Source organism: Synchiropus splendidus, chromosome 18 (genome assembly GCF_027744825.2).
Source record: "Synchiropus splendidus isolate RoL2022-P1 chromosome 18, RoL_Sspl_1.0, whole genome shotgun sequence".
Classification (NCBI taxonomy): Eukaryota; Metazoa; Chordata; class Actinopteri; order Syngnathiformes; family Callionymidae; genus Synchiropus; species Synchiropus splendidus.
Genome location: NC_071351.1, coordinates 13,869,779 through 13,897,221, shown reverse-complemented (window position 1 = coordinate 13,897,221; position 27,443 = coordinate 13,869,779). Strand labels below are relative to the sequence as shown.

General features: G+C 40.7%; 2 protein-coding genes across 13 annotated transcripts in view; one reads left to right on the top strand and one right to left on the bottom strand.

The window, feature by feature from the left end:
• Window positions 1-1,389: 1,389 nt before the first annotated feature.
• The window catches only part of ren (renin), a 31,640-nt gene continuing 5,586 nt past the window's right edge, over window positions 1,390-27,443 (bottom strand). The window contains exons 2-10 of the mRNA XM_053850515.1: window positions 6,145-6,249; window positions 4,791-4,938; window positions 3,478-3,601; window positions 3,253-3,371; window positions 2,982-3,178; window positions 2,558-2,680; window positions 2,333-2,474; window positions 2,141-2,239; window positions 1,390-1,868 (exon numbers count right to left, since the gene is read on the bottom strand). Of these exons, the coding sequence (XP_053706490.1) occupies window positions 1,707-1,868; window positions 2,141-2,239; window positions 2,333-2,474; window positions 2,558-2,680; window positions 2,982-3,178; window positions 3,253-3,371; window positions 3,478-3,601; window positions 4,791-4,938; window positions 6,145-6,218 (1,188 nt within the window). The 5' untranslated portion in view covers window positions 6,219-6,249 and the 3' untranslated portion in view covers window positions 1,390-1,706. The remainder of the gene's footprint in view (window positions 1,869-2,140; window positions 2,240-2,332; window positions 2,475-2,557; window positions 2,681-2,981; window positions 3,179-3,252; window positions 3,372-3,477; window positions 3,602-4,790; window positions 4,939-6,144; window positions 6,250-27,443) is intronic.
• Window positions 15,491-27,443, top strand: part of LOC128750174 (membrane-associated guanylate kinase, WW and PDZ domain-containing protein 1-like) — a 55,642-nt gene continuing 43,689 nt past the window's right edge. For 10 of the 12 annotated variants that reach the window (XM_053850503.1, XM_053850502.1, XM_053850499.1 and 7 more), the window contains exon 1: window positions 15,492-16,168. In XM_053850503.1, coding sequence (XP_053706478.1) covers window positions 15,871-16,168 — 298 coding nt within the window. In that variant the 5' untranslated portion in view covers window positions 15,492-15,870. Of the gene's footprint in view, window positions 16,169-27,443 lie in introns of all 12 variants that reach the window. The other 2 variants (XM_053850509.1, XM_053850498.1) reach the window with 1 other exon arrangement.

Here is a 27,443-nt window from a genome sequence, read left to right as displayed (position 1 = left end):
TTTTTGAAACTTTTGATCTTCATTTGTTTAACAATTAAATGAAAGAAAAGTGCCCTGCGGAAAGTAACAATGACTGTGAAGAGCATTCTGTTACCAAAATATATTTTTATCTGTTCCAATTGTTCTTTCATGATACACCACATGTCAATATGCTTGTGGAAGCTTAGCTATTTGAAATATGCCTTGCCAACCTCAGATCAAGCTATTCAGGGTTGCTGGAACCCCTCTGTGCATCTTTAGCTGTTCATTCATCCCAGATGTACAGTGAAAGTTGCGTACATTGATGTTGCTATTTAATCTCTGTGTAGCTGTCTCATGGGACTCCCACTAAGCAGTATGTTATACTGTAGGAACCTTTAGAACTGCAGTAGGAACTTTTAATACTGCAGTTTGTGGTTGTAAATGTTAAAATAGTATTAGTGATTCTTGCTATTTGGTAACTAATCTATGCTATGTCCAGGTCACATAGGTCTGCCTTTTGACTTGGACCATGGAGCTGGGCTGAGTTGTGAAGGTCTTGTTTTCTTTTTGTGGAAGTTTTCTGCACAGTTTGAGTAGAACTCCAGGCAGGTGCAGGATCATCTGGCGCTGGAAACCCTTTGGATGCACTGAATTGACTGAAATAAGTGGTTACACTTCACACTAATACGTTCTTGTGTTCTCCATCTTTTACTCTCGAAGAACACTATGCATCTTATCAAACAACCCTCCTGCCATCTCAAAGAATCCTTTCTATTATTGTAGCTCAGGGCTCGTGTCCTCAACGTGACTGTTTCATGGGCAGCCTTGTGGTTTTTCCTTGGCTATTCGGTTGGTCTTTGTGCTTTCACAAATATTGAAATGAAGAAACAAAATCCTTATAGAGTAGAGTATGAAGTTCTGAAACGAGCTAAATGGGAACATGACTGAAAGCTAAAAAATGCTGCAATGTATCATGGGAAATGTCTGAATTCCCCTTTGCTCTGAATGAATGAGCATGACGATGCAGCTATAAATAAAACACATTCCAGATCAGAAGTCAAATGCTCTGTTCAAACTGTGACTTCGACTTTCACCTTGGCTCCTCAAAGTCGTGAGGCACTGAGGGATTCTACAGACAGTTCTTTGGAAATAACGGAGGTCTTGTTAAGCATGTGATTTAGAGCCAGAGGAATTACATCAAATTAAAGCAATTGTTTCTCAGCATTGCCAGTAAGCATGGTGTCTTAAATTCTTGTCATGTTCTGATGCCTTGAACTGCATTTATTCAGATATAATTGGAAAAGACAGAGGGACGTAAAGTAAGGGAATTTGCATCGAGAGATGTTGTGCATCCGCGGCTCACACACTCACGAGATAACACGAGTCTTGTTTTAAAAAAGTTTATTTCTGACATTACTAAGACAAATCCATTGTGTTTGATGTAAGCCATTAGGCCACAAAATCCATGTGACCGAATAATGAGTCATAATTATCAGTAGAAGTGAAATCAATTGAAATCTCAGGTGTTTCTTTTAACCCCTCACGACCACCTTTAGACAGTCACCACAGAACAACAACCATTTTTAGCTTTTCATTTTCGGACATAAATAAAGAGATCAGTGCAATAAAATGGTGGGTAACAGGAAAATGGCAAAGCATGATGGATTAAGTTATTTCCCTCTGTTTCTGAGTGATCATATGATGGTAAAACCAGCATGTAGACAGGACAAACTATGAGCAATTTGTCAGACGGCTTCAGCAAAGCCGATGCGGTTATTGCGGCGGTCGAACTCGGTGTAGTAGCGGGCAATGAAGTTGGCACCTAAAATCCACAGGGGTCCTGTAGGTGGCGGCAGATCCAAGCCCCTGAAGGTGACCGCGCATACGTCACCTTCCATTTGAGTTTGCTGTAAACAAAAAGAGGAATGTTTTGTCTGCATAATTGAAGAAATCTTTGGAGACTGTTTACTGACTGTGGAAAGTGCTCAACTGCCTGAGTGATGATGACAGAATGGGAATAACTGGTAGAAAATAGAGTGAATAACTAACAATCAAACCGACGAAGTTGTGTACTCACAAAACATATGAAGATGTTTCATTATAAATGTATTTGAAATCAATGGTGTAGAGGTTTTTGGGGTAAATGCTTAATTTTTAGGGGGGTGTTCGACCTGCTTACCCACAGAATGTAATCCTCATGACTCAGCAAATATTCTCGACCACCCAGGAGGAAGCTGATGCTCGGCAACGTCTGCACCATTTCGCAGTCGACTTTATACTGATCAGAGGGGGGGAAAAAAAACGTTATGACTAGTCTTTTACAACTTGAGTATTTTCCGTGGGAAATGATTTAGCATGTTTGTGGACTTACTCCACTTTCATCTTGCTGAGCTCCGATGGTTTTCATCAGTGAAAACACGGCCGAGGCCGGCCCAGTGATGTAGGAGGAGCCTGTGTCTATCACAGCTGTGCAGCCCTCTGTACAAAACAGCCTCTCCGACCCAACCGAAACTCTTAAAGAAGAGCATTGTCAACGACTAAGAGCATGTTGTTTTTAACTGGCAAATAAATGTTTGAGAGTGGGGAAAAAAGTTACCCTTTCATGGTAACTTCCCATTTGCCCATCTCTCTTGTGTCCACGTAGTTAAAATGTCCTGTGTAGTAGTTTGGGTCAGTCCCGCCTAGTACCAGCTCTCCACCTGGTGAATGTTTAGGATCCCTGGGAATCATAAATGTGTTAGACAACATCCAACTCTTGAATGCAAAACCGTGACATCACTTATCTGAGCAACACAAATACTTGAATGATGCACCTGTGACCCAATAATGAAAATGGTTCATACTACTCTATTCAAGCTGAATTAATGAAAATATCATCACTTTTTCCCCCTTTTTAATTTGCTCTATTTGTTCCACAAATTAGCTTTGTGCCCTATATTGCAGAGAAATCATTGAAAATCTGAGGATACTCAGTTATTTTTAGGGTTATGGTTGTGTATTTTGGCAGATTTATACTTCACCTGCTGTAGTAGATGGAGAACACCTCCTCTTTTAGGACGTGCTGAGACATGATGCGGTCAAAAACCGGCATGATGCCGTCTATCGCCACATTGGGGTAACCCATCCCGAGGACGCCGTCAAACTTCGCGAAGATAAAGGGCATGGCTGACAACGAGGTGGCCTCTGCAAACACCTGAACCACAGGGATGCCTCCCACCTGTCAGGGTGAGATCAAGTGCAAAAGCTGTGCAGCAGGAAGGAAATTTGACATTTAAGTGAAACCAAACTCACCACCACGACATCCTCGCTCAGAAATCCTCTGACATTTCCTGAAGCGTACTGAATAGAAAACCCTGTGCCGTTTTCGATGTAAGTGTGAGATGTGGATCCGTCGTACCTGTTGTGAGTAACTACAAAGTTCAAAAGTCATTGCATCACCTTAGCTCAAAGAAGAATGCCACACAATAGAAACCAACACAAACAATCTCTTGCATCATCTGTTCGTGCCGCACTCACAGCAGGCCGTTGAGAAAGGAGAACAGCTCTGCGATGGCACCCACAGATTGGCCGAGCCTGTGTCAAATACCACATTAAAAGTTTGGGCCGGAGAGCCGATACTGATTTCTCCAAAGTACTGTGTCTGTGGAGGGAAAACAACTGAGCTGTTTATTGTTTTCACACAAACTCACATTTTCCCAAGCAACCAAGTGAAATCAGACATGAACCATTACGACAACTTCTGCTGAACACCGTTGCCCTGCTGCATTGGCATCATCACACGAGATACTTTAATGATGGATACATTTAGAAACCAAAATGAAAACAGTTTCTCTGCTTTGTAAATTTGTCCCAGCCCAAACACACCAACTATCTAAAAACTCTTTGGTGCTGCAGCCAAACAAAGCATAATTGTTTTGATGTGTTTGCCAATTCGAACTCAGTCAAGTTTGCATTGGCTCTTCTTCTGTAGAAGCTCTGACTCCAGCCCTTTTATGGTGGAATAGTTGTGATCTCATCAGGCTGTACAAGGGTTCTTCAACTGAAAAATTCACAGTGATGGGTCAAAGTAGGAATGTGAATGTTTTTTTTTTTTGCTATGTCAGACTATCCTGATGACTGAAGACGCTCCATAGTGTCTATAGGGTCCCCTCACTTGTAAACAAGACCTAATAGTTGTCCTTGAACTGAGGTAGAAATTGATTCCAAATTTACATGAACTCACAAGAGCACCAGACAAGCCAAAAGCCCCAGAGTGCGTCTGGTTTTTACAACCTACTTCTCTGTTCTGGTCCCTCCCGTCTGAGAGGTAAACTAGTCTTGTGCTGGTATGAGGCCAGCCTGCACGTGTAAGCATGTGGGTGATGTTTTCTACGGCTGTTTGCAGGGATTCTCAGGATTCATGTTTGTATTTTATGCAGTATTTTGTGTTCGCTTCGCCTTGCTGAATATGTGAAGTTTCCATTTATTGAGTTGATTCTTTACAACTGAACATTTTATCATCAAAATCTACACCAAAAAAAGTATCATTTAATACGATTCATACTACTTTGAGGCACCAGGGGGCACTGCTTGAATATCCTGTTCTGTGGGAAGGTGGACTGGAGTAAATTCTAGTAATTAATGAAAGGCAATACACACAGCTACTTTGTTGTGAATGACCTCGGACTTTAGCTTGACCTCTGAGGACGTGTTTGCTTCCAGAAAAGATCTGTTTGGATCTGGCCAGTCTTTTAATTTCTGTTGAGGCCAACTTTATGTTTTATGTGTTATTTTCAAGATGGAAAAAAAAGGCTTTTTTTTTTTTAAGCGGAGAAAAAAAAGATTCTCACATCCAGGTAGTTGGTAAGTGGTGTGGGAACGGTGCCATTGTTGGGGTTGCCGCTGTGTATCTGGGTCAGCTCTGTCAACACTTGCTCCAAAGAAACGCCCATCTCCTTCAGTGTCTCTCTGATAGTGGGCATCTTCTTCATGGCGATTCTGAAAAATTGTTTCCCCTCAGTCAGACGTGTGAAGTACATTAATTCTGATGTCTGGTCGTTGTACCAGTTCAGCTAATAGCATGTAATAGAAAACAGACTTTCCCAGAAAACACATTTAAAATTCTGTAGTCCATATGAACCAATTTTTCTTTGTCGTCTATTGTACTCATTCAACCTAGCGAGCCAAACCTCAGCCTGTATAAGTGTAGTTTGGGGGAAAGGTTTTCTCATAATTCTAAAAAAATATACGAAAACCCACAATCCTCCTGTGATTGTTGAACTGGTAGTTGTAATGTGAGATCTGTTTAGACATGTTGAAAGTGTGTTTTAAAACTCGTATGTGGTGCAGTACAGTTTGCTGTGGTCATGATAGTTAACCAATCTTGGGTCAAAAAGAGACGTAGTGAAGTGTCTGGTTTGTATATAACCTTGGCATTGTGTTGCTGTCAGTGTATAAGATCCTAGTGTTCTGTCTCTTCATCCGGCTCTTGTTTTAGTTGATCGTTTTATTGCGAGAAAGTGCAAAGTGCAATAATTCCTAGTTTTCCACCCACGTATTTTACAATGTCTCTCATATTTTACGACTTTAAACATTTCCTCTTTGGTTAGCTCTGCCTGAAACAAAACAAAGTGAGGAAGGAGTGCCAGAGTCTAAATATGAAGTCTGAAGCAGCATTGTTGTCCCGTAGTTCTGAACTATTGAACATGAAGCTGTGTGGAGAACTGAATGCATTTTCTTTGTTAATGCATGTTGCCATTGTTGATGCTGAATTTGGTGTATAGTTGGTCAGTCCTGGCAACGTTGTAAGTGGGGTGTCTTACCTGGTTTCTTGACGTCTTTACTCCACTATCCTGCTAAATGTGTCAGCAGAATAGTCATAGCATACACTGTTGCTTTTGAACTCCCCACCAAACTCTTTGGGACTGTCCTTGTGGCAGTGCCTCATCCCTCTGTCATTGGTGATCAACTAGTGTGATAGCTGAGCTTTCTTAAATTATACTGGCTGCCAAATGATCTTAAACACTCAAATTCCTCTTGAATGTGTCGTGAGATACTACTTGAGTATAACTAACGCATAAGTGTAGTTTGTTATCTAAACATTAGCGTTGTGAGAACAAAGCCCGTCCAACATTCTTGGATTGTCTCATATTCTGACTGCAGTTTTGATAATGCGAACAAACTTTTTAAGTACAGCCTTCTTACCTGTGTAAAGATTCGCTGGTCACTGCCAATGACAATGTAGCCAAACACATCCAGTACTTCACGACAGTCGCCATCCTCACTTCTATGGTGTTAGCACATGAAGACCTGCACAGCAGCGATGTGTTACTTTTATTCAGTTTTTTGGAAAGATCCACAGGTCCTCTGTCTGCACTGGTTCTTTTTATATCATGTCATCTCACCGAAGAGCCACCAGCTCTGGCCCAGACCTCTCCTGGAGGTGTCTCACTTGAAAAACAAACTCCCTCCCCCTTCACTTCAGGACCTGGTCCCACAACCCTTACTGTGATAAACGGGTCCCAGCGAAAGGTCTGAACTTTGACCTCCTTCAAAACATGGCAGACAGAAAGCAGGGGTGCTCCTGAGATTGCTGACGTTGGCTGGCTGGAAACCTGGCCTGTCTGACTGTGAGATGTTTGGAGACGTTGAGATGCTCTGCGTCACTGGGACAGATTAGCTCTGTCATTTTCACTATAATTGCTGCTGAAGATTTCATTTCATCAGGCAGTTAAGTTTTATATGTCCAGTACTTAACGGCAATTTAAAATGCCTGAGAAGACTTCTTTGTTCCAGAGAACATTCAGGATGATGAGGTGCTATAATGCAGACCATTTCATTTTCAATGGCGAGCATTGAAGTTCAACTGTTTCAAATCTGGAATGAAAGTAAAGGCCATAAAGGAAACATAAATACTTAATGTGATTCGTTTAGTACAGCTGTTGAACAAACTTTGGACTTTCTTTCCACTGTTGTTGGTTCCCCCAGCCACTCTGGTGTCCCCCCACTTCTCAAACGGTAGACTTTACATTGTCAATGTTAGTGATCTGGTGACCTGTCCAGGTTGTCCTTGACTCTTGCCCCATTTATCTGGGATAAGCCTGTGTGGTTATTGCCTGGTGACACACCCAAACATATACTCTATACCCAAGACAATATCAACACTTTCAGGGATTGAGGGTGGGCTGAGACTGAGATTATGGGAGGCCTCTGTGCCAGACAAGATTAGATAGGCACTGAAGTGTGAGGCTGCTATTCATGTCTAAAGTTGTTCATACTTTTTAGGGTGTCATGGATCTTAAGCTTCCCTTTTTAGAGCTGAGTAGCAGTGAAAGGTGTCAAGGAATGAACATCCATTGAATTTTAATGAGGAATTAGTTGCTGTTTGATGATGTGTTTGTATGATATGATGGAATGGGTGTGGCCATTGTTGTATTTTAGCTGGTAATAGTGGAGTTAAGATGCCATCCATCATAGATTGTTTTGGCCAGAGTAACATTTCACCTCACTTTGCCAGTTCCTGCTCATACATTTTGGCGTTCACTCAGTTGGCAAGTGCAGGACAATAGACGTTCAGTTAAAGCTCTTAAAAAGGGCTGTTGGCAGTCACCACAGCCCATGTTGAGAATATTATGGGTTGCGACATGTTGGCAATGTCCACTGTTTTCAAATTCAGCCTTTTGCTGGCATGCTAAGACTCAACAAAGTCTTAGCACCTCATCATTCTGCACTGGTTCTGCAATGGTCTCCCACAGTCTCCACAGGATTCCCACAGTATCTGGCCTGTCAGGAGGGGTCGTGTCTTAGTACTGTACCGACCACCAAGCCAGAAGATATGGCTCTGCGTCAGGCTCTACGCCAGAACAGGTCAAAGGGCAACCCGAAAGAGAATACCCTCCCCTATAGTCAGAGCTTCCAGAAAATGTCAGTGGAGTGCCGGAACTGACTCTAGGACTGAAATGTCTTTGATGTCAATGGTTTTTGTGACATTTAAGGGAAAAACAAGAACGTACCAGCACCATCTTTTTCTTGCCTAGTTTCCGAGAGCTGGCCTGCTGCATATGACGGGATGTTTTAGTCATCTTCTATTGTTTCACTCTGCGTAGTGAAAGTCATCGTAGCAATAGACGTTATCTGAGGAGTGAAAGCCCATTTGGCCTTTGAATGAAGGTCAAAGCATCCAGATCATTTTGGTGTAAACTGACTACATAAAAGCCAAATAATTGTGTGAGTGATGAGCCATTATTTGGTGACTGAATCTTTGGTAATGTGACGGATCTAATGTAAAACTAGTGGAGGGGAGAATCCGTTTTGTTGCGTCAAAACAATATTAGTTGAAGAAGAACCGATTCTACTCATTAAATTACGCTACATTAATTAGTCATTACATTGTCGTCTGACAAAAAGTTGTGAAGCATAGAAATAGATTATGGTTACGTGGAAACCAAAACTGAATAAAGATAGTAGAATATGTAACTATAATATATATAATACCCTGCCATGTCGAACAGCTTGAATATGAAACTTTTTTTTTCTATTTGTCAAAAAACATTAGCACATTCCAGTTTTGAAAAAATGGCTACTGGTTTGTGATTAATTGTACACATTATTCCTTCTCACCTTTTCTTGAGCATTTTTGCTCTTTTTAACTCAGCATTTTGACATTTGAGTTTGGCTTGTTTGGCTGAGTGGATACCCACACAAATGTTTCCCACACTGTAGAGAGAGACTCGTACGTCATTCCTGTCCTGGCCTCCCACCTCTTCACCGAGGCCATCCTAACTGTGGGCATGAGAAATGCGCGGCTGTTCCTGGATTTATTTATTTACTTTTACACTCATTCATTTCCCCATCGGTCATTTAGCATGTCAAAGAATGTCGATTAGTTCTAGGAGAAATGTAGCCTTCCAAAGACATACTTCAAATAAGCTCTGGCTACGACATGGATCTGGAAACGCAGCAACTTGTGAGCTATCCATCATGATAAGAAAGATATGAAGCAGAGCAAGTTGCAGGAAATGAGATTTGGGTGAAGTTATCATGAACAAACATGGGTCTTAAAACCAGAAAAACTCTGCAGTCACTTCCATCTGCCAGCGTCTATTAAATTTAAAATATTTGCAGGTTTATGTCCCAACCAAAGTGTAACACAATTAGCTATACACAAGACAGAGCAGCAATTTACTTTTGCAGATTTGATGCCTGGTTGAGAAAACACGAAAACCGATGAAAGAATCTGATGGGGCTGTGAACCCATCTGGAGACAATGTGTGTTCAAATATGTAGGACAGGCTTCCCAACAGGAGGTAGAAATTGGAACAGAGGAGTCAGTAAAAGTTTTTTTTTTGTTTTTTTTCGGAATGATAAAAGCCTAATGACAGCATGCAGTCTACAGCCAATATTTATTTAGTCGTAACATCCTCCAACATATATTAGAAAAAAAGCCTGTTTTTTTGCTCTGGGATGAAATGTGTTCTATCCCCAATGGCCAGCGGGGAGCACCATTGCTCTGTGAATATGACTGACTTCATCATGTGAGTTTTTGAAACTGTTCATCATCCCCCATCTTGTTTACATTGCGTTATTTAATCTGCGTCTCGTCACTTCAGATGGTTCTTGTTTGTCTTTACATCTTTTATGTGGCCGTGAATGTAGACTCACGCAGGGTAGTGATAAGTCGCTGACTTTCACTTCCTATGGTCTGTAAGTGGTCTGCGGTCGAGGAATTCGGAATATACGCTTGTTTGTTTTAATGGCTTCAAATAAAACTCCTTTGCTTTGCATTTACAGAATTCCAGCCACTTAACGCAATCGAAACAATATTGTAAATAGCATGTTGTGCTCTAGTAAAGAGTGAAGTGGTGCGTGATGAATTTCACACCAAATATTGTAAACTGTTTCCATGGTTAAACCTAATAATTACTGCTCTCCTCTTGAGACTTCATTGAAGGTGCCATAGGTTGTCATCTGTTGCATTATCTGTAATTCCTCTTTGGATTGGATGGCATTTTAGAGATAATGAGCAATGCGTATAAAGTAATATGACAGTTTTTTTGTATCTTGTTTTTTTTTAATTTCACTTAGTCTTCAAATTGACTGTAAATGCAACAATGACAGAAAAATATGTGTGTGGGGGGTTGGAGGGGAGATGTGTTGTGGATGTGGATGCAAAAAAATGTGTTGGAACGAAACAAATAACATAAGCAAGTAAATAAAAGTAAAATTATGTCTAAAAACAAGCGGGAAAATAATACAACAGGCCAAATGATGTGGAATATGAAATTTAATTCTGACCTCTGGGCACCTGGACGGTTTCCCACTGTGGTGTTTTAACAGATGTTTTCTTCAAATAAAAGTTTTTTTGTATTTTTCTGTTTCCATTATTTATAAAGATTCTTGAGCTATTTATACAATATTAAAAATCATTGTCACCATTGTTTTCAAAGCTGGTGTTCTGGTGAATTAACCCCTCAAACACATTAGATGGCAGCATCTACCAAGAAACCTGTGGCTGCAGGCCCATCGAACATTTTTTTTAATGCCTGCGCATATTGTTGTGGATCCAGGAGTGCTGAAATCCTACAAACTTAGAGTTTTTACTTTGCATGGACTGAATCTAAATATTCTTATAAATATTCTACCCTCAGAACATAATCAGAAAAGTCTTTTGTTTTGGTTATTGTTGCTGTGGTTTGACAGTTATGGGCTGGCTTGGTAAATGCCCATCTGGAGATGTTAAATTGGTCAGCTTGTTGCTGTTGCAGCTACCTTTCTTGTCTTTCCAATATGCTAATATAAATGTTATTGTGGAGACTTTCCACGGCCGTGTGGCGTCTCTAATCTTCAAGGAAGTCAGGAACAAACGTGTGTGATGTTTTAGATTTTATTTTATGGGACGTTGGCTTCTACGATTTAGATTTGTTTCAGCTGCAGCCAAACATTGAAAAAATCTGCTTTTTAAATTTGTAAAATAAAACCTGACCACTAGCTGTAGGGGATGTTTGAACTACTCGGTTTTCTTATGATTCTACTATTACTAGTGTCGCTTCTACTACCCCCAGTACTGCTGTGTAGTAATAGTACAGTTGAAATTCACCTTCTACAACTGCTACATCTCATAGTCATTTGCATACTGCATCCCCCATCACTACTAGTACTACTATTACTGCCACCCTCACTACTATTTCATACCTAATTGCCACTCGTACTTCAAAATGTTTAGTCTGTAACATGTTTATTCTCACTACTTCATTAATTTTTATCATTGTAACTACTGCTGCTAGTGTTACAGCCGTTTCTGCCTTTTGAAAGTACTATTACTCCCTGTGCAGTCTGTACAAGTGGTATTACTGCTACTTTTACTGTGAGGAAAATCCAGCCATTTCTTTTGTTGCTACGATGTATTCTAAAAACTATGGCAGCAATTCTTTTTACGACGTTATATAACTATCACCTCTAGGATGGCTTCTAATTCTTGCAATATCCCTGCAACTTCGACCGCAAATAGGACCACAACACATGGGACACAAAATCAGTGGACCTTCTAGTAAATATTTCAATCTCAAATGCAGGTGTGGGTTTTAATGTGAGGGATAAAAAAGGGTGCGCATTTGACTTGTGAAAATTTTTTTGTCCGAGGCTCCTCTCAGTAAATTGTTATCGACTTCTCTATCCAATATAAAAATAAAATATAAATCACATGTTTCCAGCTCTTTCATGTGTTTCATCTTGAAAACAGATGCTTCTCCTGCTTTGCTCAGAGGCAACAGCTCTGATCATTTGTTTGATTTATTTGTTGGGATATTTTTTAAATCGTTCTTTGCTGATCATCGCAATGGCTCCTCTGTTATTAAGAACATAGTGTCCTGTCAATTAAATGTTCAATAGGAACATTTGCATGATGTTTCATGACACACTTGAACAAACGAAACGAAACAAAAAATGCTAACAGATGTGACTAAACAGATGAGCAGCAATTGCTCTTGTGAAAAACAGACAAAAAATGAAAAAAAAAAAATCTGAAAGTTTATTTAAATGGATCAGTGAGGCAGCCGGATTCAGTCCAAAGTCACAGGCCCTAGTTCTCTTTTGGAAAAGGAGGTGGAATGTCCTCTGGCTTTTGAGGAAGGTCGTTCCACAAGTGGAGCAGTTTGTTTTTTGAAATTGTTATGTGCGAGGGAAGGAAGGAGTGGTAGCTTGTTCTCTCTCCTGATGCTTTTGCAAGACTCTTTTCTTTGCATATGCAAGATGTGACCCAACTCCTTTCTCATCTCGAGATTTAAATGACCAACCATGAGGCATCGGGTGGTCTGTATTTACACCAGCTACTTGGTAACTTCATGCGTAAATGGCAGTCCTGACTCAATCCTACCAAACAACAGTGAAATATCAAGGTTGACAAATCAGTATTTTGCCGACTAAGTGTGACAGCGCCGCCATGGCTGTGATATTTCATGCGCCTGAATAATTCAATATTGCTCAGTGTCTTATTCTGTTGTGCATGTGGCTGTGAAGCAGTGAAGGGGAAGACTCTATGCTCGGCGACAGGCCTTGTTTTCTCCGCCTGCAGCCAATGCTGGGTCTTATATAAGGGAGGTCGGCCGTAGCAGCGAGTGCGGCGTAAAACTCAACTTTTCCATCGCTCATTTCCTTGTCTAGTTCGTCACATAGGCTGCAACCTCTTTACTGCCTTCATTTTAATGATCACCCAGAAATCACAAGAACTTCTCTAATTTGCTGTCACTCTGTTGAGTCACTTTGTGTTTTCATATCTGCCTTCAGCTCTCTATCTTTATCTCCTGTCCCAACCCCCACACTCCTCTCGGTCTGATAACACAGACATTTGACAGTGGCGTCACAATTTACATTTTAAATGTCTCAAGCCGCGTGTCACTGTTGTCGTCCAACAGCACGCACGTTTGTTTCGCATGGTTGCTGTTTATTAATTCAATAGAAATATTGTGATGACAGTTTATAATGAGGGTCAAGGGAGCGTTCTGCCTTCCTGGAATCAGCTCATATCCCAGTCTGCATCCCAAATTGTAGCATTTGTAGTAATAACTCCCGTTTGTCTTTGATCATCATCATGCCACATACTTGGGCCTACTGTATGGATTGATGCATTCCTGCAAATCGTGATATGTTTTAGCCTTTTGGCTGCTTTTAAAATGCGTTAGGTGTTTTATTTACAGTAGTAAATATGAGTCTCCTGTCATTACTTGAGAACAAGATTGTTCTCATGCATCATTGAAAAAGCACCTCTCTGAACACACATTTGTCATCCATTCTACTTCAGCTAATCTTTGATCTGAAATCAAAATGCTAAGTGGCACCTGCTGAAGGAATCGGGATAAATACAGCTGCTTTTATTTTAATGATCTCTCATTCCTTCTTACAGGGAGTAAAAATATATCCAGCTTTCAAAGCAGAAGTGTCTTTCAGAAAACGGCCCGGCTTTTTCTTTTGTTGCTGTTTTTACCACTGAGTCTTTGTTGTGGCCACATTATTAAAAGATACAAGGAATAATACTTCAGTAGGGCATTTAATTTAGGTCATCGACCTGGACAAATATCTACGCTTGATACAATCATCACTAACTTCTAACTTGTTGTGGCAGGTCACTGAAGCTTCCCTTTCTCTGCTGCTACTACTCTTATTGACATGTATATTATTAATGCATAAAAATTAATAGTTTTTTACTAAAGTAATTGGGAAGACAGTTAATAGACTGCAGCACCGTATTATTTATACTGATCATTTGCATGTGTGAGTTAGTTACATCTTTCATTCATGTACTTCCATGTAATGTACCTCGCTCCTTTGTCATTTTGCAACTGTTCAATATAAGGCACACATGTGTATATTCCTAGTCTGCAGGGAGCACTGGTAAACATGGATGGCTCTGAATACCATTGTTTAAAAGTTTACTCCCAAGTGCTGATATGCGCTTGTGAAACTCAGAGCCTGAAATAATACATATGTATATATGTATAAATAAGCTGTATATCCTGGTTGGGAGTCATACTTCAACAAGACAGACTGATGCTTGTTTCACCCTTGTTTCCTGACTAGTTGAACTCTTTGTTACAAAGGCACTGCTATCTTCTCTTAGTCTTGCTGTTCAGATCCATTCATTATAGATGTATTCAGAGAAAAAATAAATTAATCATAGAATCCTTGTTCTAAGTGAGTGATGTTACTCGACAAAACACTTCACTTTGTCCCTGCGTTCTCCACGTTTGCTGCCAGAGCTTGGAAACAGTATGTTCTTTCTTTCAGCACTGACCACCACGACAGATCAATACCATACTTGACTGGCTGGTTAATATTTAAACACTGTGGATTCATAGTGAATGCATTCTGTGGATACTGGTGATAAATTCTGTATGTATTTTGCTGGACTAGAGAGGCTTGCTACAGTATTCATGCTGTGATATTTGGTGACGTTTGACTCATTTACTTTCTGTTCTTTGGATAGAAAGCATTTTGTAATTTCTGTTCGTAAATAATAATGGCATTGGAAAGAAGTGGGATGTGAGCTGTGTGTTTTTGTTTGGCGGCCTGCAGTGTCTGGAATCATTTTTCCACTGTAACAAGAAGATGTTCTCACGTACATACAAACAAATGGCTTGTGAGCAATGGAAGATTAGAATGCAGAACGGCAGCAATGTTCTTGCCGCTGCAGACAAATATCTTCAGTGTGACACGCTGGAGGAGTTAAAGTGACACAGTTCAGTCAACACGAGCACTCGCAACGCTCTTGAGATGAAATGGGATGGAAAGCTGCCTTTCACTGATATTCGGGCCACTGCCCTCACAACCGCCGCTGGAGCGCCGGTTTCTGTGAGCGGGAAACAGGCAGGCATTGTCTCACTGAAGGGAGCTGTGTTTCTCACCTGATGCCTTCATGTTGTTTAGTCAATTGGCTTTCTCAGGTTGGAAGTAGATGTAGTGCTCACCTTCATCATGTTTTCAATTTTGTGTTCATGTTTATTGCAAAGCAGTCTCCAGGGTGTACAATGAGCAATAGATTGGCACTAAAGGTGTCCGCCAATGTGTTTCCTCTGTGTTGCACCCTTAAGTAGAGGCTGCATTTTAATTCAAAATTTGGAAGGGAAGCGAAAGACACCTCTGACTTCCAAGTCCAGGTATTGTGATGACTCTCAAGGAACTCCTCCTCGTCCCCTGACCCAACATTAATATGTCCCTCCTCTGGATTCTCAGCATGTTTTACTGCATTTAAATGCTATTGTCGGACCCTAACCATGGACATGAGAATTATGTTTGCTATCTCAATTCAATAATTGTTTACTTTCTTTTCTTAAACTGACTTGGGGAACTATTAGATCTGGCTCTCAGTCAATTTCTAATCATCGACTTCGACACTGCTGGATTAGACGGTGGACGCGTATAATCCGGTTAGAAGGTGTGCGGGTCGGGAGGGAGGAGTTTAAGACCCGGTAGGTGTTGGGTCGACCAGGATTTTCCCCTCTCGGAGTTGCCGTCGTACGCATGCGCGGCTTCCCCAACCCGCTCCATCCTGAGCGCAGCAGCAAATAGAATGAACTAGTCATGTTACCTGCTTAAAGGAGCCGTGGGTGGCGTGTGAAGAGAGGGCAAGGGCGGCATAGTTGTTGTTTTACCCGCGGAAAGTTTAAAAAGCGAAGCCAAGGAATCCCAGTCACCGCGTGGATGTGCAATCAGCGCAAGTTACTCCCCGCTGAACAGGGAAGCAAACTCTCTGGATTTTAACCCTTGAAGATGTTGACATGCAGGACGAGCGGCGCGTCCCGGCTCGGAATAGGAGTACAACTGCTCACTTTTGGAGCGATATTCGAACATTGTGAACTTGGAGTGGGACCGTCACCGTGCCATGCGTCGGCTCGCTCGGACACAATTCCGCCAAACTAACGGATCTGTTTTCAAGTGAACATGTCCAAAGTCATTCAAAAGAAGAACCACTGGATCAACAAAGTCAGCGAATGCGTGATAGTCCGGGGCGCGAGTGGGGAGCTCAATGTGGATCTGTGTGGAGGAGCGGAGCATGGGGAGTTTGCTTACATTGGCCAAGTTCGGGAGGATGCTGTGGTGTACCAGGAGGGGAAGCTCACCCCAGGAGAATTGATCCTGGAGGTCGAGGGGCTCCCTGTGTCTGGGTTACCCCTCTATGACATCCTGGCTGTGATAACATGCTGCCAAGGTCCTGTCACTCTGAAAACTGTGCGCCAGGGTAAGACCCGGTATCACTCACTGTCTTCTAGATACACTGTAGTTGACCCTGCAATAGGAAATAACTGCGAATGCGTGTGGTGCTGCTTCTCCTCCTCCAGTCTTTGACACCAAGCTGGTCTGACAGTTCTCCTCTTGTTTATCTCTGCTGAAGCCTCTGCCGGGCACGTCACTTCTCCAAGGGTTTTCACAGCTAATATCACTATAAACTGCTGTGGACCTCGCATGTCTGCTTACAGTGTTGTTTACATGATGTCCACACATCAAGCAACTGCATTTAATCTCAGTGTAAGACAGACTGTCTTAAGGTCTGCATGGACGATCTTTTAACATCTCTATTTAAGTTATCTGTCAATGAGTGAATGAAGTCATTAAGGTCATTATATGGACTCACATTCCTTCCTTCATCTACACGACAGATTTACTTGAATAACATATATTGTATACCAACTAAATTTGTATTACATTATTATTGCTTGTCATGAACACTTCACTGAAGACTTTGTTTGAACTCTTTGTTGAACTTTGTTTCTCTTGATTTGATTGAGGATGTGTTCTGTGATGTAAGCAAACAGAAGTGGTGATTATATCAAATTTTGTCCATTGTGAATATTGAAAGGTTGCAAACGTGTCTTGGATAAGGAAACATTTGCTGTCGTTTGTAATGCTCTCTCACAGGATTTCATTGCAATGCCTCTCTTGGGAAATCATTAACTGCGTTGCATAACGGCAGCAGAGTTTCAATGTTGCTGGCTCTGGATCTGTGTATAAGGGAAAGCATGCTTGCTTGACCCTGGTAGCTAAAGTCTCAGCCCCTGGGAGGCTGGCTAATGCTGCTTTGTGATTGCAGAGCAGATGTCAGGAGCTTTTAATGAGAATTAATGGTTTTCTAACAGTTCTGTTCTCAAGCCAAAGTATTGTTTATGTTGCGGCCTGCTGCATAGCGGTCTGTCCATGGGTTTGTTATGAGGCTCTCGCATGAATCATCATATTTCCCTACTCTCTAATTAAAATAAGTCACTCACAACATATCCTTTGTGCTGCTCTGTGAGCCAGCCTTCTCTGTGGTGCTGGAGCTTGACAATGATTGGAGCTGCCCTGGACAGGATCTTGGCTCTCTGTGCACACTCTCATCTTTCCACTCAGGGATGTGGCTCATGTTGCACGGGCCATTTAGCCTTACGATGCTGAAGCTTTGACCCTTTGAGGAATGCAGGTAGAAACCCCCCGTGACATACCTGGTGGAATAATACTCTGACGGAAGAGTCTTTAAACACTTGTGGACGAAAACACATTGAAATTAATCATTAACACAACAAGGAAAACTGTTTGCTATTTCAGCCTCATTCCATGTCATTGACAAACGACTCATTTGTGAACTGAATGCACATATTTTGTGTTTCAATGCACTTGATGTGTGTACAGATACTCAAGTAAATGATGAATCAGTTTATGGCAGTTTTGAGGTTGGAGTACAAAGGTAACATTAGTCACTAGAACTTTGACCTTTACGTGCAGCTGTGAGAATTACATAAAGTGTCGGACAGAGTAAGGCCATGTTTTTAGAACTCATCTTTGTAACTATATTTTGTGGTGCCTTATTTTTACCAGCCTTTGCTCCAATATATTGTTGCTTAATCACTATTATAGAAAAAAGAAATGTTTAAGTTCTGTTGGCTTAATAAATATAGTAACAAATGGTGTACCGAAGTCATTGGAGTTTTTGAGACACCAGAAAGCCAGAAGACGCTCGCAGCTCGTGTCAACTCAGATAAACTGACATGAGAATGAAAACTATCACTACAGCCATCTTCTTTGCCACAAGGGACTAAAAAAATTCACGTTAAGCTTGTATTTTTCCAATGTTAGACGTATCAAGAAGCATTTCTTGTTTGCTCTTTCCCGGTATTGTCCTAACATCAGGCTGTCTTAATGTAAGCAAACAAAAGAACCGTCAGGAACATCAAATTCATGTTTAACAGTCCAATACTCTAAATTCACTCAACCTTTTTGCCTCTGCTGTGGAGTCAGTAAATGTAGACGTCAAATGAAGAATGCTAGTGTTGTGTAAGCACTACATTTGCCCTCATTATGAGGGTGGTGCTCTTTTATTTCCTTTTAGCTCGTTGGAAATAGATTTCACATGAATATTGAAACCGCAAAGTCACATTGCTTCAGAAGTATTAACAGTGTTGGAAAGGACACATTCATGAACCTGTCATTACATGATCGGGTGTATGACCTCCTGGACACACAGTTTTAAGTCCACTCCTATCTTGTTCAGCCAAGCAGGATACTTTGTCCCTTTCTGGATGCCTGGAATTCCTGTGAGCTTTGTCCATGAGTTCATATCTTTGGTCCTAACCAAACCCAAATCATTTTTACAGTAAGGTTAGACCATTTGCTTCTGGCTAATATGACTGTGGCCCTCGGGGTCAGTGCGATTTCATCTTCAGTCATTTGTGAATTAAACGGTGAAGGTGATTTAAGTTTCTTTGCTGGCATATAGTGTCTCGTGTTTGGCTTAGTGGGCTGTACACTTGAGATGAGGATGAGGGTGCCGCAGATGTCTTCTTTGATGTTCTTGTGCCTCGCGTTTCTTAAGCATGAAGACTTGTCGTTCCTGATTTTGCGCGGAAGACTGTTTAAGTATATCCTACTTGAAAGGCTTGTCGCAGACTTGTCACATATTCCACACTCAGAACTGCTCCTGTGTTCTATTAGATCACCTTTTCCTTCTTGCACGTTCACCATATTCTGGTCTAATCCATGTTTTCACTATTCCTCCCCATTGACTAAAAACAGAGGGTGGTGCTGTCACATTTAAAGCTGTACCTGTCCCTGTGGTTGCTTAATCTTCACGTGTATGTTGTGTTTGTTCTCTATGTGCCATGATATTTTGGATTATGCAATTTCAATTCACGGAATAAGTTGAGAATCTGCGCGCATAACGGCATTGAAAACTGCATGACTGTGAAAGCATCGTGTTCGGGAACTGACCCAGAAGTCACTCAGTCAATCAAACAGATACACTCGGTCTTACAGTGGAGATAAATTGACATTTAAGCCGCGCTCCTCCTAGATTCACACATCTGCTGGGGATTATGCTCCATTACAAGCTGTGCTTTATACAACATTACATTCAGAACGTTTTCAGGTTCCCCCACACATTAATTACAACCTTCTAAAAACACAGATTACATACAGAGGTCCCAGCATTATAATTTACTCAAAAGTCCCCTGTCATTAAGTTGATTGTCGGGAATGAAGGCTTGGGCGGTGTATGATATCATATGGGCTTGTATTTAGCATAATTCTAACTGGGGAACATTTTAATTTTACACCTACACTTCTTTTTCTATACACTGTTGTTCAGCTGGGTGGTTGCCGACGCTGCGTATATCACTACCCCCCCTCCTGTTAGGTCAATCTCCAGAGATTCAGGTTGCGCATAAGCTCTTGAGAGGCTGACCCCATCATTCCCGCTTTACCACAAGTATATAAAACTCATGGTTCCATCATCTGATGCCTCGACGCTAATGTGAGCGCTCTAATCTGAAATGCTCTTCCACAAGATTTACCGTCTACATGTCATCACGCTTGAAGCTAAAGGATGTGGTTAAAAAGTAACCAAGGCCTTCATTCTGCCTCCACTGAACTACTGTTCATATTTTTAATGCAAGTTGCATTGAAATCGCTTACATTTAAAATGTTAGAAATGCAATCGTCTTGTGGTTTAAAACGGGATTTGTCCGTAGCTATGCTCAACCATTTGTAGTTGAGCTATATACTGAATTGTCTTATAGGCTGTGCTCCCAAATAAGATTGTTTTGTTGCAAAAAGTTAAATACCATTTTCTAAAACTCACCATTTTTAATTCAGAGAAGAAATTAGATTTTAGCCTCAGAATGTGAAGGGGATTAAACAAAAAAAAACCCAACTATCCTCCCTTTAATGTTTGCTCTTTACAAATGTGTCTATGCTAAAATCACCTTATTGTCATGAACATTGCATTGCTGTGTTTGCTGTTTATTTCCTTCCCATGGATTTTAGATTGAAGGTTATTCAAAGACACAGGAAAACCTGTGTTCTCACAGCTGGATTTGTTGTGCAGTCACAAGCAGTTTATTGTTTAATCAACTCCTGGTTATTTGAAGATACATATATTAAATGTTTGATCATCATTATATGTCATGAAATATTTGTATAAACAAATTCTAACTAATAAGGAAAGAAATACAGAAAACAGACATCCACCAAACACTTGACAACCACTTGGTGGAGTGCTTGACTGAGGTGCTGCTGAGCTGACACCAGAAGTCTGAAAGAGACAGTACTTAATTAGAAAGGTTGTACATCAATGTTTGATGGATGCAGACAGGCAAACTGATGTTGAATATTGTGCAACTAAGTGACACACCAGGAGCTAAACAGATTACAGTCTGGTGTGAGTGGTACTCAGCAGCAAGGACACTCTATGAAAATACATTTTAACAATTTAGACAAAAGGAAGATCTGCGGGCATCACCGATCCGGAAGTGCAACAAAAAAAGGACAACGATGAAAATAAACAGGGGAGTTCACAGGTGTGTAGATTAAAGCTATAGGTAATCAGTTCCAGGTGTGTTCCATGACGAGCAGTCAAGCTTTCTGAAAGAATGAAAGAAGACCACAGAGAAACAAAAACCAATGTGTGACAAAAGTGAGACTTCTGCCGGCAGCATTTATACCAGTGAGTTTCTACAAATGTCCGTCATTTTCTTTCGTCTTCCTTTAACTACATAAAGACAGGTCTTAACTCAACAGAAGTGTTCCGCCTGTCCAGATTTCACCCTTTAACTCACCACAAAAGCCAAAACATGTCAGGAGGCGTAGCCTGCTTTGATCATCCTGATTTAGAGGAGACTTGCTTGTGTTCCCATGAAAATGTTATGGGGAACCAAAGGTCAGGCAGGTGGCTCACAGGGTTCATTGGCCAGTCAGGAAGGAAATAGATGTGCAAAACCTTTTTAAGCCAAATGAACAACAGCAAGAATAATAAATCTAAACAACATTATTATTGCTGACATTATTATGATTATAATCAATGTTTGTATTTGTTAAAATGAAAGAAGGTGGTTAATGCATCACGAACCGTTTAAAACACCTAAACATTCTCCCAAGTGTGTTTTGATTGATGGGTTGGAAGCAAACAGATGTGTGTGCAGCTGGAACTCATATGCATATTACCCATAAGACATTTCTGCAGGCTGACACACTGGGACAATTATTCCTGTCATTTCCTTCAGTTCAGTTTCACTTTCTGCTCTTATTCTGTTCTCTTGTGTCAAAATGTAGTGACAGACTGTATCTTTTACCCAAGTTTGATTTTATTGCATCAATACTATCTAATAATTGATTTTTTAAGTGCATCAGGGACACTGAAAATAAGGAGCAAGATGAAAGCATATTTTTAAACTCTGTACCGGTGCAGAGATGACAGGATATTATCTTTTGTCCTATCAAGCAAATTTTGCCTTGAACTCCAATTCAGTGGTTGTGCAAATTTGTCTGACGGCAGTTGTGTCCTTGGTCTGCAGCTGTTGGTCCGAATTGGGCTGGCTCCAGCTGTGGTGTGGGGTGAGGAGACATTTGTTCTCATGATAAGATAGGGCACGTTAGGGGGAAATTTCGTGGACTCCACCTGGCTTTTTTATTTACAAATACATCTGTGTGGGAGTGAAAAGCTGAATTTATGTTTTCAGGCAATGTTTTGCTATGGACTAATGCCTTTATTTCTGGGATGAATTTTGAGATGGATGTACGAGCTGATTTTTATGTTTTTGCAACCCAGACATGAACTGTATTGTGTTGCTGTTTTCAATTCTGTTTCATTTGTTTGTCTGATTCTGAGGTATACCTACAGCAGGAAAAGCCATTTTAAGTGACAAGGTCTTTACCTTATTTGTTGAGTCAGACCTTGCATGTTTGGAAGAGGTTCAGTCCATTGTGATATCCCCGGTGGATCTTTATCATGTGGAGGAAGTAGGAAGGAAACCGGTGCTCATCGGGTTTTACCTGAAACAATAGTTTTTGTTTCAAAGGCTCTTCGGTGTTGAACATATTGTTCCTAGCACCAATGGTCTAATTTGACCCAACACTTTACTTACTTTTCACCACAGGAACTCAGTTTATCTTATCTTAGATTTCAATTGTTTCTTTCTTTCCTGTCTAAATTTTGCTTTATGTGAGTCTGCCATTGTTTTTCTCATTCATTTCATTCATTTGTTATTGGTTGATTTGTGTCAGGCAGAAATGGTTCTTGGTGTAATGACCCCTCTGATTTTTGTCTCCTCACTGAGCACGGTATCTTGAAATGTCAAGGGCTTCCAAATGTAGTATTTTCTTTCTTGGAACATTAAGAAAATATGTTGCATTATTTTTTATTTTTACAGTATTGAAGTATGTCCATGTGTTCACCGCTCCACAAAAACGACAGAGCTGTTTGTTCTCTAGACCATCTGTTCCCTCAGGGGGGAAACTCTGTGGATTCACTTGACAGATCAATCACACTGCATTACCTAAAGCCAGAAGCAGCACATCTCCAAGAGCTTTTCACATCATAACAACATCCATTTCTGCCACTCGCATGCTATCTGCCTCCTGATTGATAGCAGGCAGGGAATATATATCCTCCTTTTGATCTAAATTGTTGGATGCACAGTGCCTGTTCCAATTGGCTGCATGTTTAATTTGGTTTGCAGGAAAACTGAAAATTCATATACTGTATGAATTGTGGCTGAAAGGGCGGCTGCCGAGCTTTCAGGCTTCTCAGATTATTCTTTAGTTGTCCACATCATTTCCTCCTGCTTGCTCAGAAGTGTATTATTCCTGCAAATGGTAGGTGTTATTGGAGGTTTATATTTGACATGAAGAAATTATTTGATAGATTATTTGCTTGACTTTACTTGAAATAGATAAAGGCGCAATAATAATAATCATTACAGCTGTTCGCAAAGGCAGTTAGTTGTAATACACACATACGTTTGTAGATATCTGTACAGCAGCTCAATTGAAGTCTCAAGACTCAGGTCTATTCTGACATGAGCTGTGCGCGACTGATTTGATTTGAACGTCCCTGTGAAGCCTCACGTCTACGAGCTGTCCCTCCGCATACTTCTCTGATGGATAGCCCCTCGGTCTGAACTATTTTTGTAAAAGTGGGTGTTCCATATATGTTAATTAATATTTATATAGGTCACTGTTCCCCTCAAGTCAACCCTGTTGGTTTGCTTTCAAAGACTGCTGTAGAGCTGCTCTTCAATTTCCAATGAAGGGTTATTACGTCTGCTGGAAACGGCTTCTGCTGGAACACCTATAATTTAAACCTCCTGTGGTCAATTCATGTTGTGTTTCATTGCCGTTGCTGTTGAGCTGCATCATGTGGCTTGCGATGACACACTGTGGTGTGATGTGTTTCTGCTGCTGCCGTCTACAGGGAGTGAGAGAGGGTGAGGAGGCATCGCTCATTTCTGCCCCGTTGGTTTGGATGAAAGACTTTAATGAGCGAGAGACACGTTTGTGTGTGAGGACCAGATGGGCAGTGATATTTAACAGAGGCAATGAATCAGATCTGATGCTTGTGTGTTGTGTTACACTTTGTGTTTTAATTATGTAGAGTTAGTTTTGCAACATCTAATAGTCTTTCCTGAATGTCTAATGGCACCTGGGAGGACGAGCGTCTTGGAATATTGAATGGAATTTTTATCCTAATGTTGAGAAGGCATTATACCTTTTGTCTTTTAGTCCAATGAGGGGACCTGAAGTACAACTTCTCATTTAATCTGCTTTTGCATCTTTGCCTCACCTATAATCCGAACTAGTTCAACCTCTGAGTTCCATCATGTACTGCAAAAGTTCAAACTGATGATAGCTACTGAAAGTCAGAGACCCATCATATGGGGTTTGACACATCATCGATACATTTTGGGTGTAATATGCTACCGAACTAATGCAAGATTTCATTATTTCAACTGTTTCATATCTGTAAGTTATTTGACATTAAAGGGGTAATTCATTAAAAGCATTATGTCTGTCTAAGTTTTGGCATCACCCCTAGTGAGCCGTCCCACAATGCACCGTCCAGCTCCTACTCTGTTGGCCATTAAAAACATGTCAACCTTCGTTGTGATGTGGCTATTTTTTTTCCTCCTTTCCTTCGTCCTGCTCCAGCACTGAGCATCGGGCCTGAGTTCCGCTGGTTATATTTAGAAATGAACAGATGCAGCGCACTGGAGTGGAACACACCGCCTCTGCTTGGCTTGGTGTATGTGTGTTTATATGTGTGTCTTTGTCTGTGGCTTCTCCTCCGTACCGTTTCTCCCATCATGCACTGCTTACTCAGACTCAGCAGCACTGAAGAAGTGGGTCAGAACTGGGCCGCCTGCCTGCTCGCACAAAACATCTGAATCATTGTGTTCATCCGGTAGTAAGAAGCAGCCTGTTTAGTCTTTTCAAGGTGGATCATTATGGCTTTATTTATTTGGGTACAAGTCAGGGAAGTGATTCCAGCTATCTGCATAATGATGGGTTGGATGGCTAAAGTGAAAAACGATAGATTTCTAATGAAAACCCGCAGATAATGTCAATGAACATGAGGCAAAATGTTTTTTACATCACTAATAGTCATCATACAGCTTTCAAACGTTTATAGAAGTGTGTGTGTGTTAGCGGCAATTTGAGTTTTGATCCCATATTTAATTCTATAAATTTACTGCTTTTAGATGATGGATAGGCTACCCTGGAATGGTCACCAAAACTTCACCCTAGATGACGCTATCAACAATAAAGAATGAAGTATTTAGCCTGGAAATGGATAATATGTATTCCCCAATCTTAAGTGTTGCCTTAGATTTGGTCTATAATAACGTGATGTTAAAATCTACATAATCAGTTTGTCCATTTTCTTTCATATCTTCTGTGTTCTGTTTGTGTTCTTCGAAATGATCCGAGTGAAGTCTGTTTTTATTTTTGCTGTGTACACGGGGATCATGTCTCTGTTCTGCTTGGCACTCAGATTGAGCAAGACCGTCTGGTCAGGATCATTTACAGGCCAAAGAAAAACATTTACTTGCTGTAAGAAAAATAATTTTGGCTTTTTCAGATCTGCTGAACTTCATAAAAATAAGGTCTTCCTGCTACTTTTTGGGAGTTTACAATGATTACAAATAGTAAAACTGATCATTTGAAATTCTGTATCTGTGGCTTTAACGGCTTCAAAGGGCTTCAAAGACTTGTTTGCTATCGTGCTAATATTTAGGATATTTCCAATGTTATTTGAAGATGCTGGCCATGTCAGTGTTCAAGTCAGCCTTGAGTGTGATGCCCGAGTCCCAGATAGGGCCAACATGAAAGCAGTTCTGGGTGCGGCTTGGTGTAATTATAGAAGGAAGACGGCAGAAGACGAGTGGAGAGCTTTACAGTGGACCGCTTTGATTGCTGCTTTTTTCTGCCATCACCCTTTGAGGAAGAGAAATTTTAAATTCTGTATGATGCCACATGGAGTTTGCTTGATGATGGTAGCATTGGATTATGTAATTATTTGAAAAAAAAAAAGGTCATCTTCAGCACTTGCATCTTGTGAACTGCCAACTTTACCAAAATGACATGCAGTGACTTACAAATACAGTTTACAGTTTAGCGGTGCAAAACAATACTAACAAAGTAGGATTTCCTTGTCTGCACTCTCAGCTGTCGTGCTCTCAGACCAATAACGGCTGAAGATTGTAGCTCCTTATCAGCCGAAGTGAAGTGAAGCAAATCGGGCGTCGGTGCATTTGATTATCAGCACCCCGCTGATGTTCCCCCTTCTCTCTCAGACAGCCCCTCCCTCCATAATGTGGAGCTAACTGCTCTCATCTGTAACTGGAGAGTCTAACTGCTGACTGACGGGATGTCCTGAGACCCACAGGAAGCGTCTGCAACAATGGAATTTACTGTTTAGAAACCATCATTTCCAGTTCCTACTTTGCCTGATCCCAAATAATGAGCGCAGAGGAAACACAATATTATTTGTCCTGCAGAGGAAATGCCATCACACACATGCTGAGTGTTACCGTACTGTCGCAGGTTGGCTTCTCAACTGAACGTGACAATGACTGGCCAGATGAAGATATTGTTGTGAATGTTTTGGTCATTGTGTGTTTTGATAATTGTGTTTGAATGAATAAAAGGCTCAGGTGATTCAGTATAGATGCTGCTGTACAACAGATCAGATTTGGTCCTTGACAGCTGCTCACAACTTTAAAATGTATTCAAGCACGAAATGTGTATGTGCTCAGAAAACAGAGAGACATGTCTTCTCACACTATAAAACATTCATCCTGGGCTTGTGTCAAATTAAATTAATTTATTTTTCTTTTTTTATTGTTTTCTTAACTTTGAGTGTTTCTTAATTAAAATATTAAATGTCCTGAATTTCACTTTCATATTTCACTTTTTGTCTTATTAAAAAATTCTCTCTTAACGTTTAATTACAATTCAATGCATTAGTTACAAATACAGCATGTTCTTTGGTTCAATTCCTGTATGTAAAACCTTAATTAAGTCCACATTTAAATTAGATACAACGTACACCGTTATATTAGATGTGTATGTGGAGGATTCTAGAAAGTATGAGTATGATGGTAGAATTACATTCTGGCAATTAATCACCAATTGTTGACCTGGTAAACACTCAAATATACTTTAATCTGCTCACAGAAGGGCTGAAATTATTTGTTTGTTGTTGTTTTTTTTTTGCTGCCTTATTATTATTTTTCTTTTTTTTGCGCAAACATATCGCAAGTGGTTTCATTTCTAGACAGTCATGAATGTAAATTTAGTTACTGAATCTAGCAATTTTCATCACCAATTTGCCTTTATGCTTTCATTTTCTGCAGCGATCTAGTTCCCTGCTGTTCCATTTCAGGGAGAAACTGGCCAGGCACTAGTACCCGTTTAATTAACTTCTAGAGGAGCCCTGCTCTCTTTAGTATGAGGGATTTCAGTGAGCAAACTGTCATTACACCCACTGATGTGATCTGATGTGATGACAGAGAGGATTATAAAGCCCAACATTATGCCAAGTTTGATCTCACCCGTGGGTTTCGGGGGTTAAGTTCACCCTCTCTGGATGTGTGAGGTATTTTTTTATACTTGGCTGAAAGTTTTTTTAGACAATCCAGGACCTGCCATTGCTTGGTTTCAAGTAGGTTTTCTCTTGTTGTGGCACACTTTAATGCTTCTAGAAATCATTC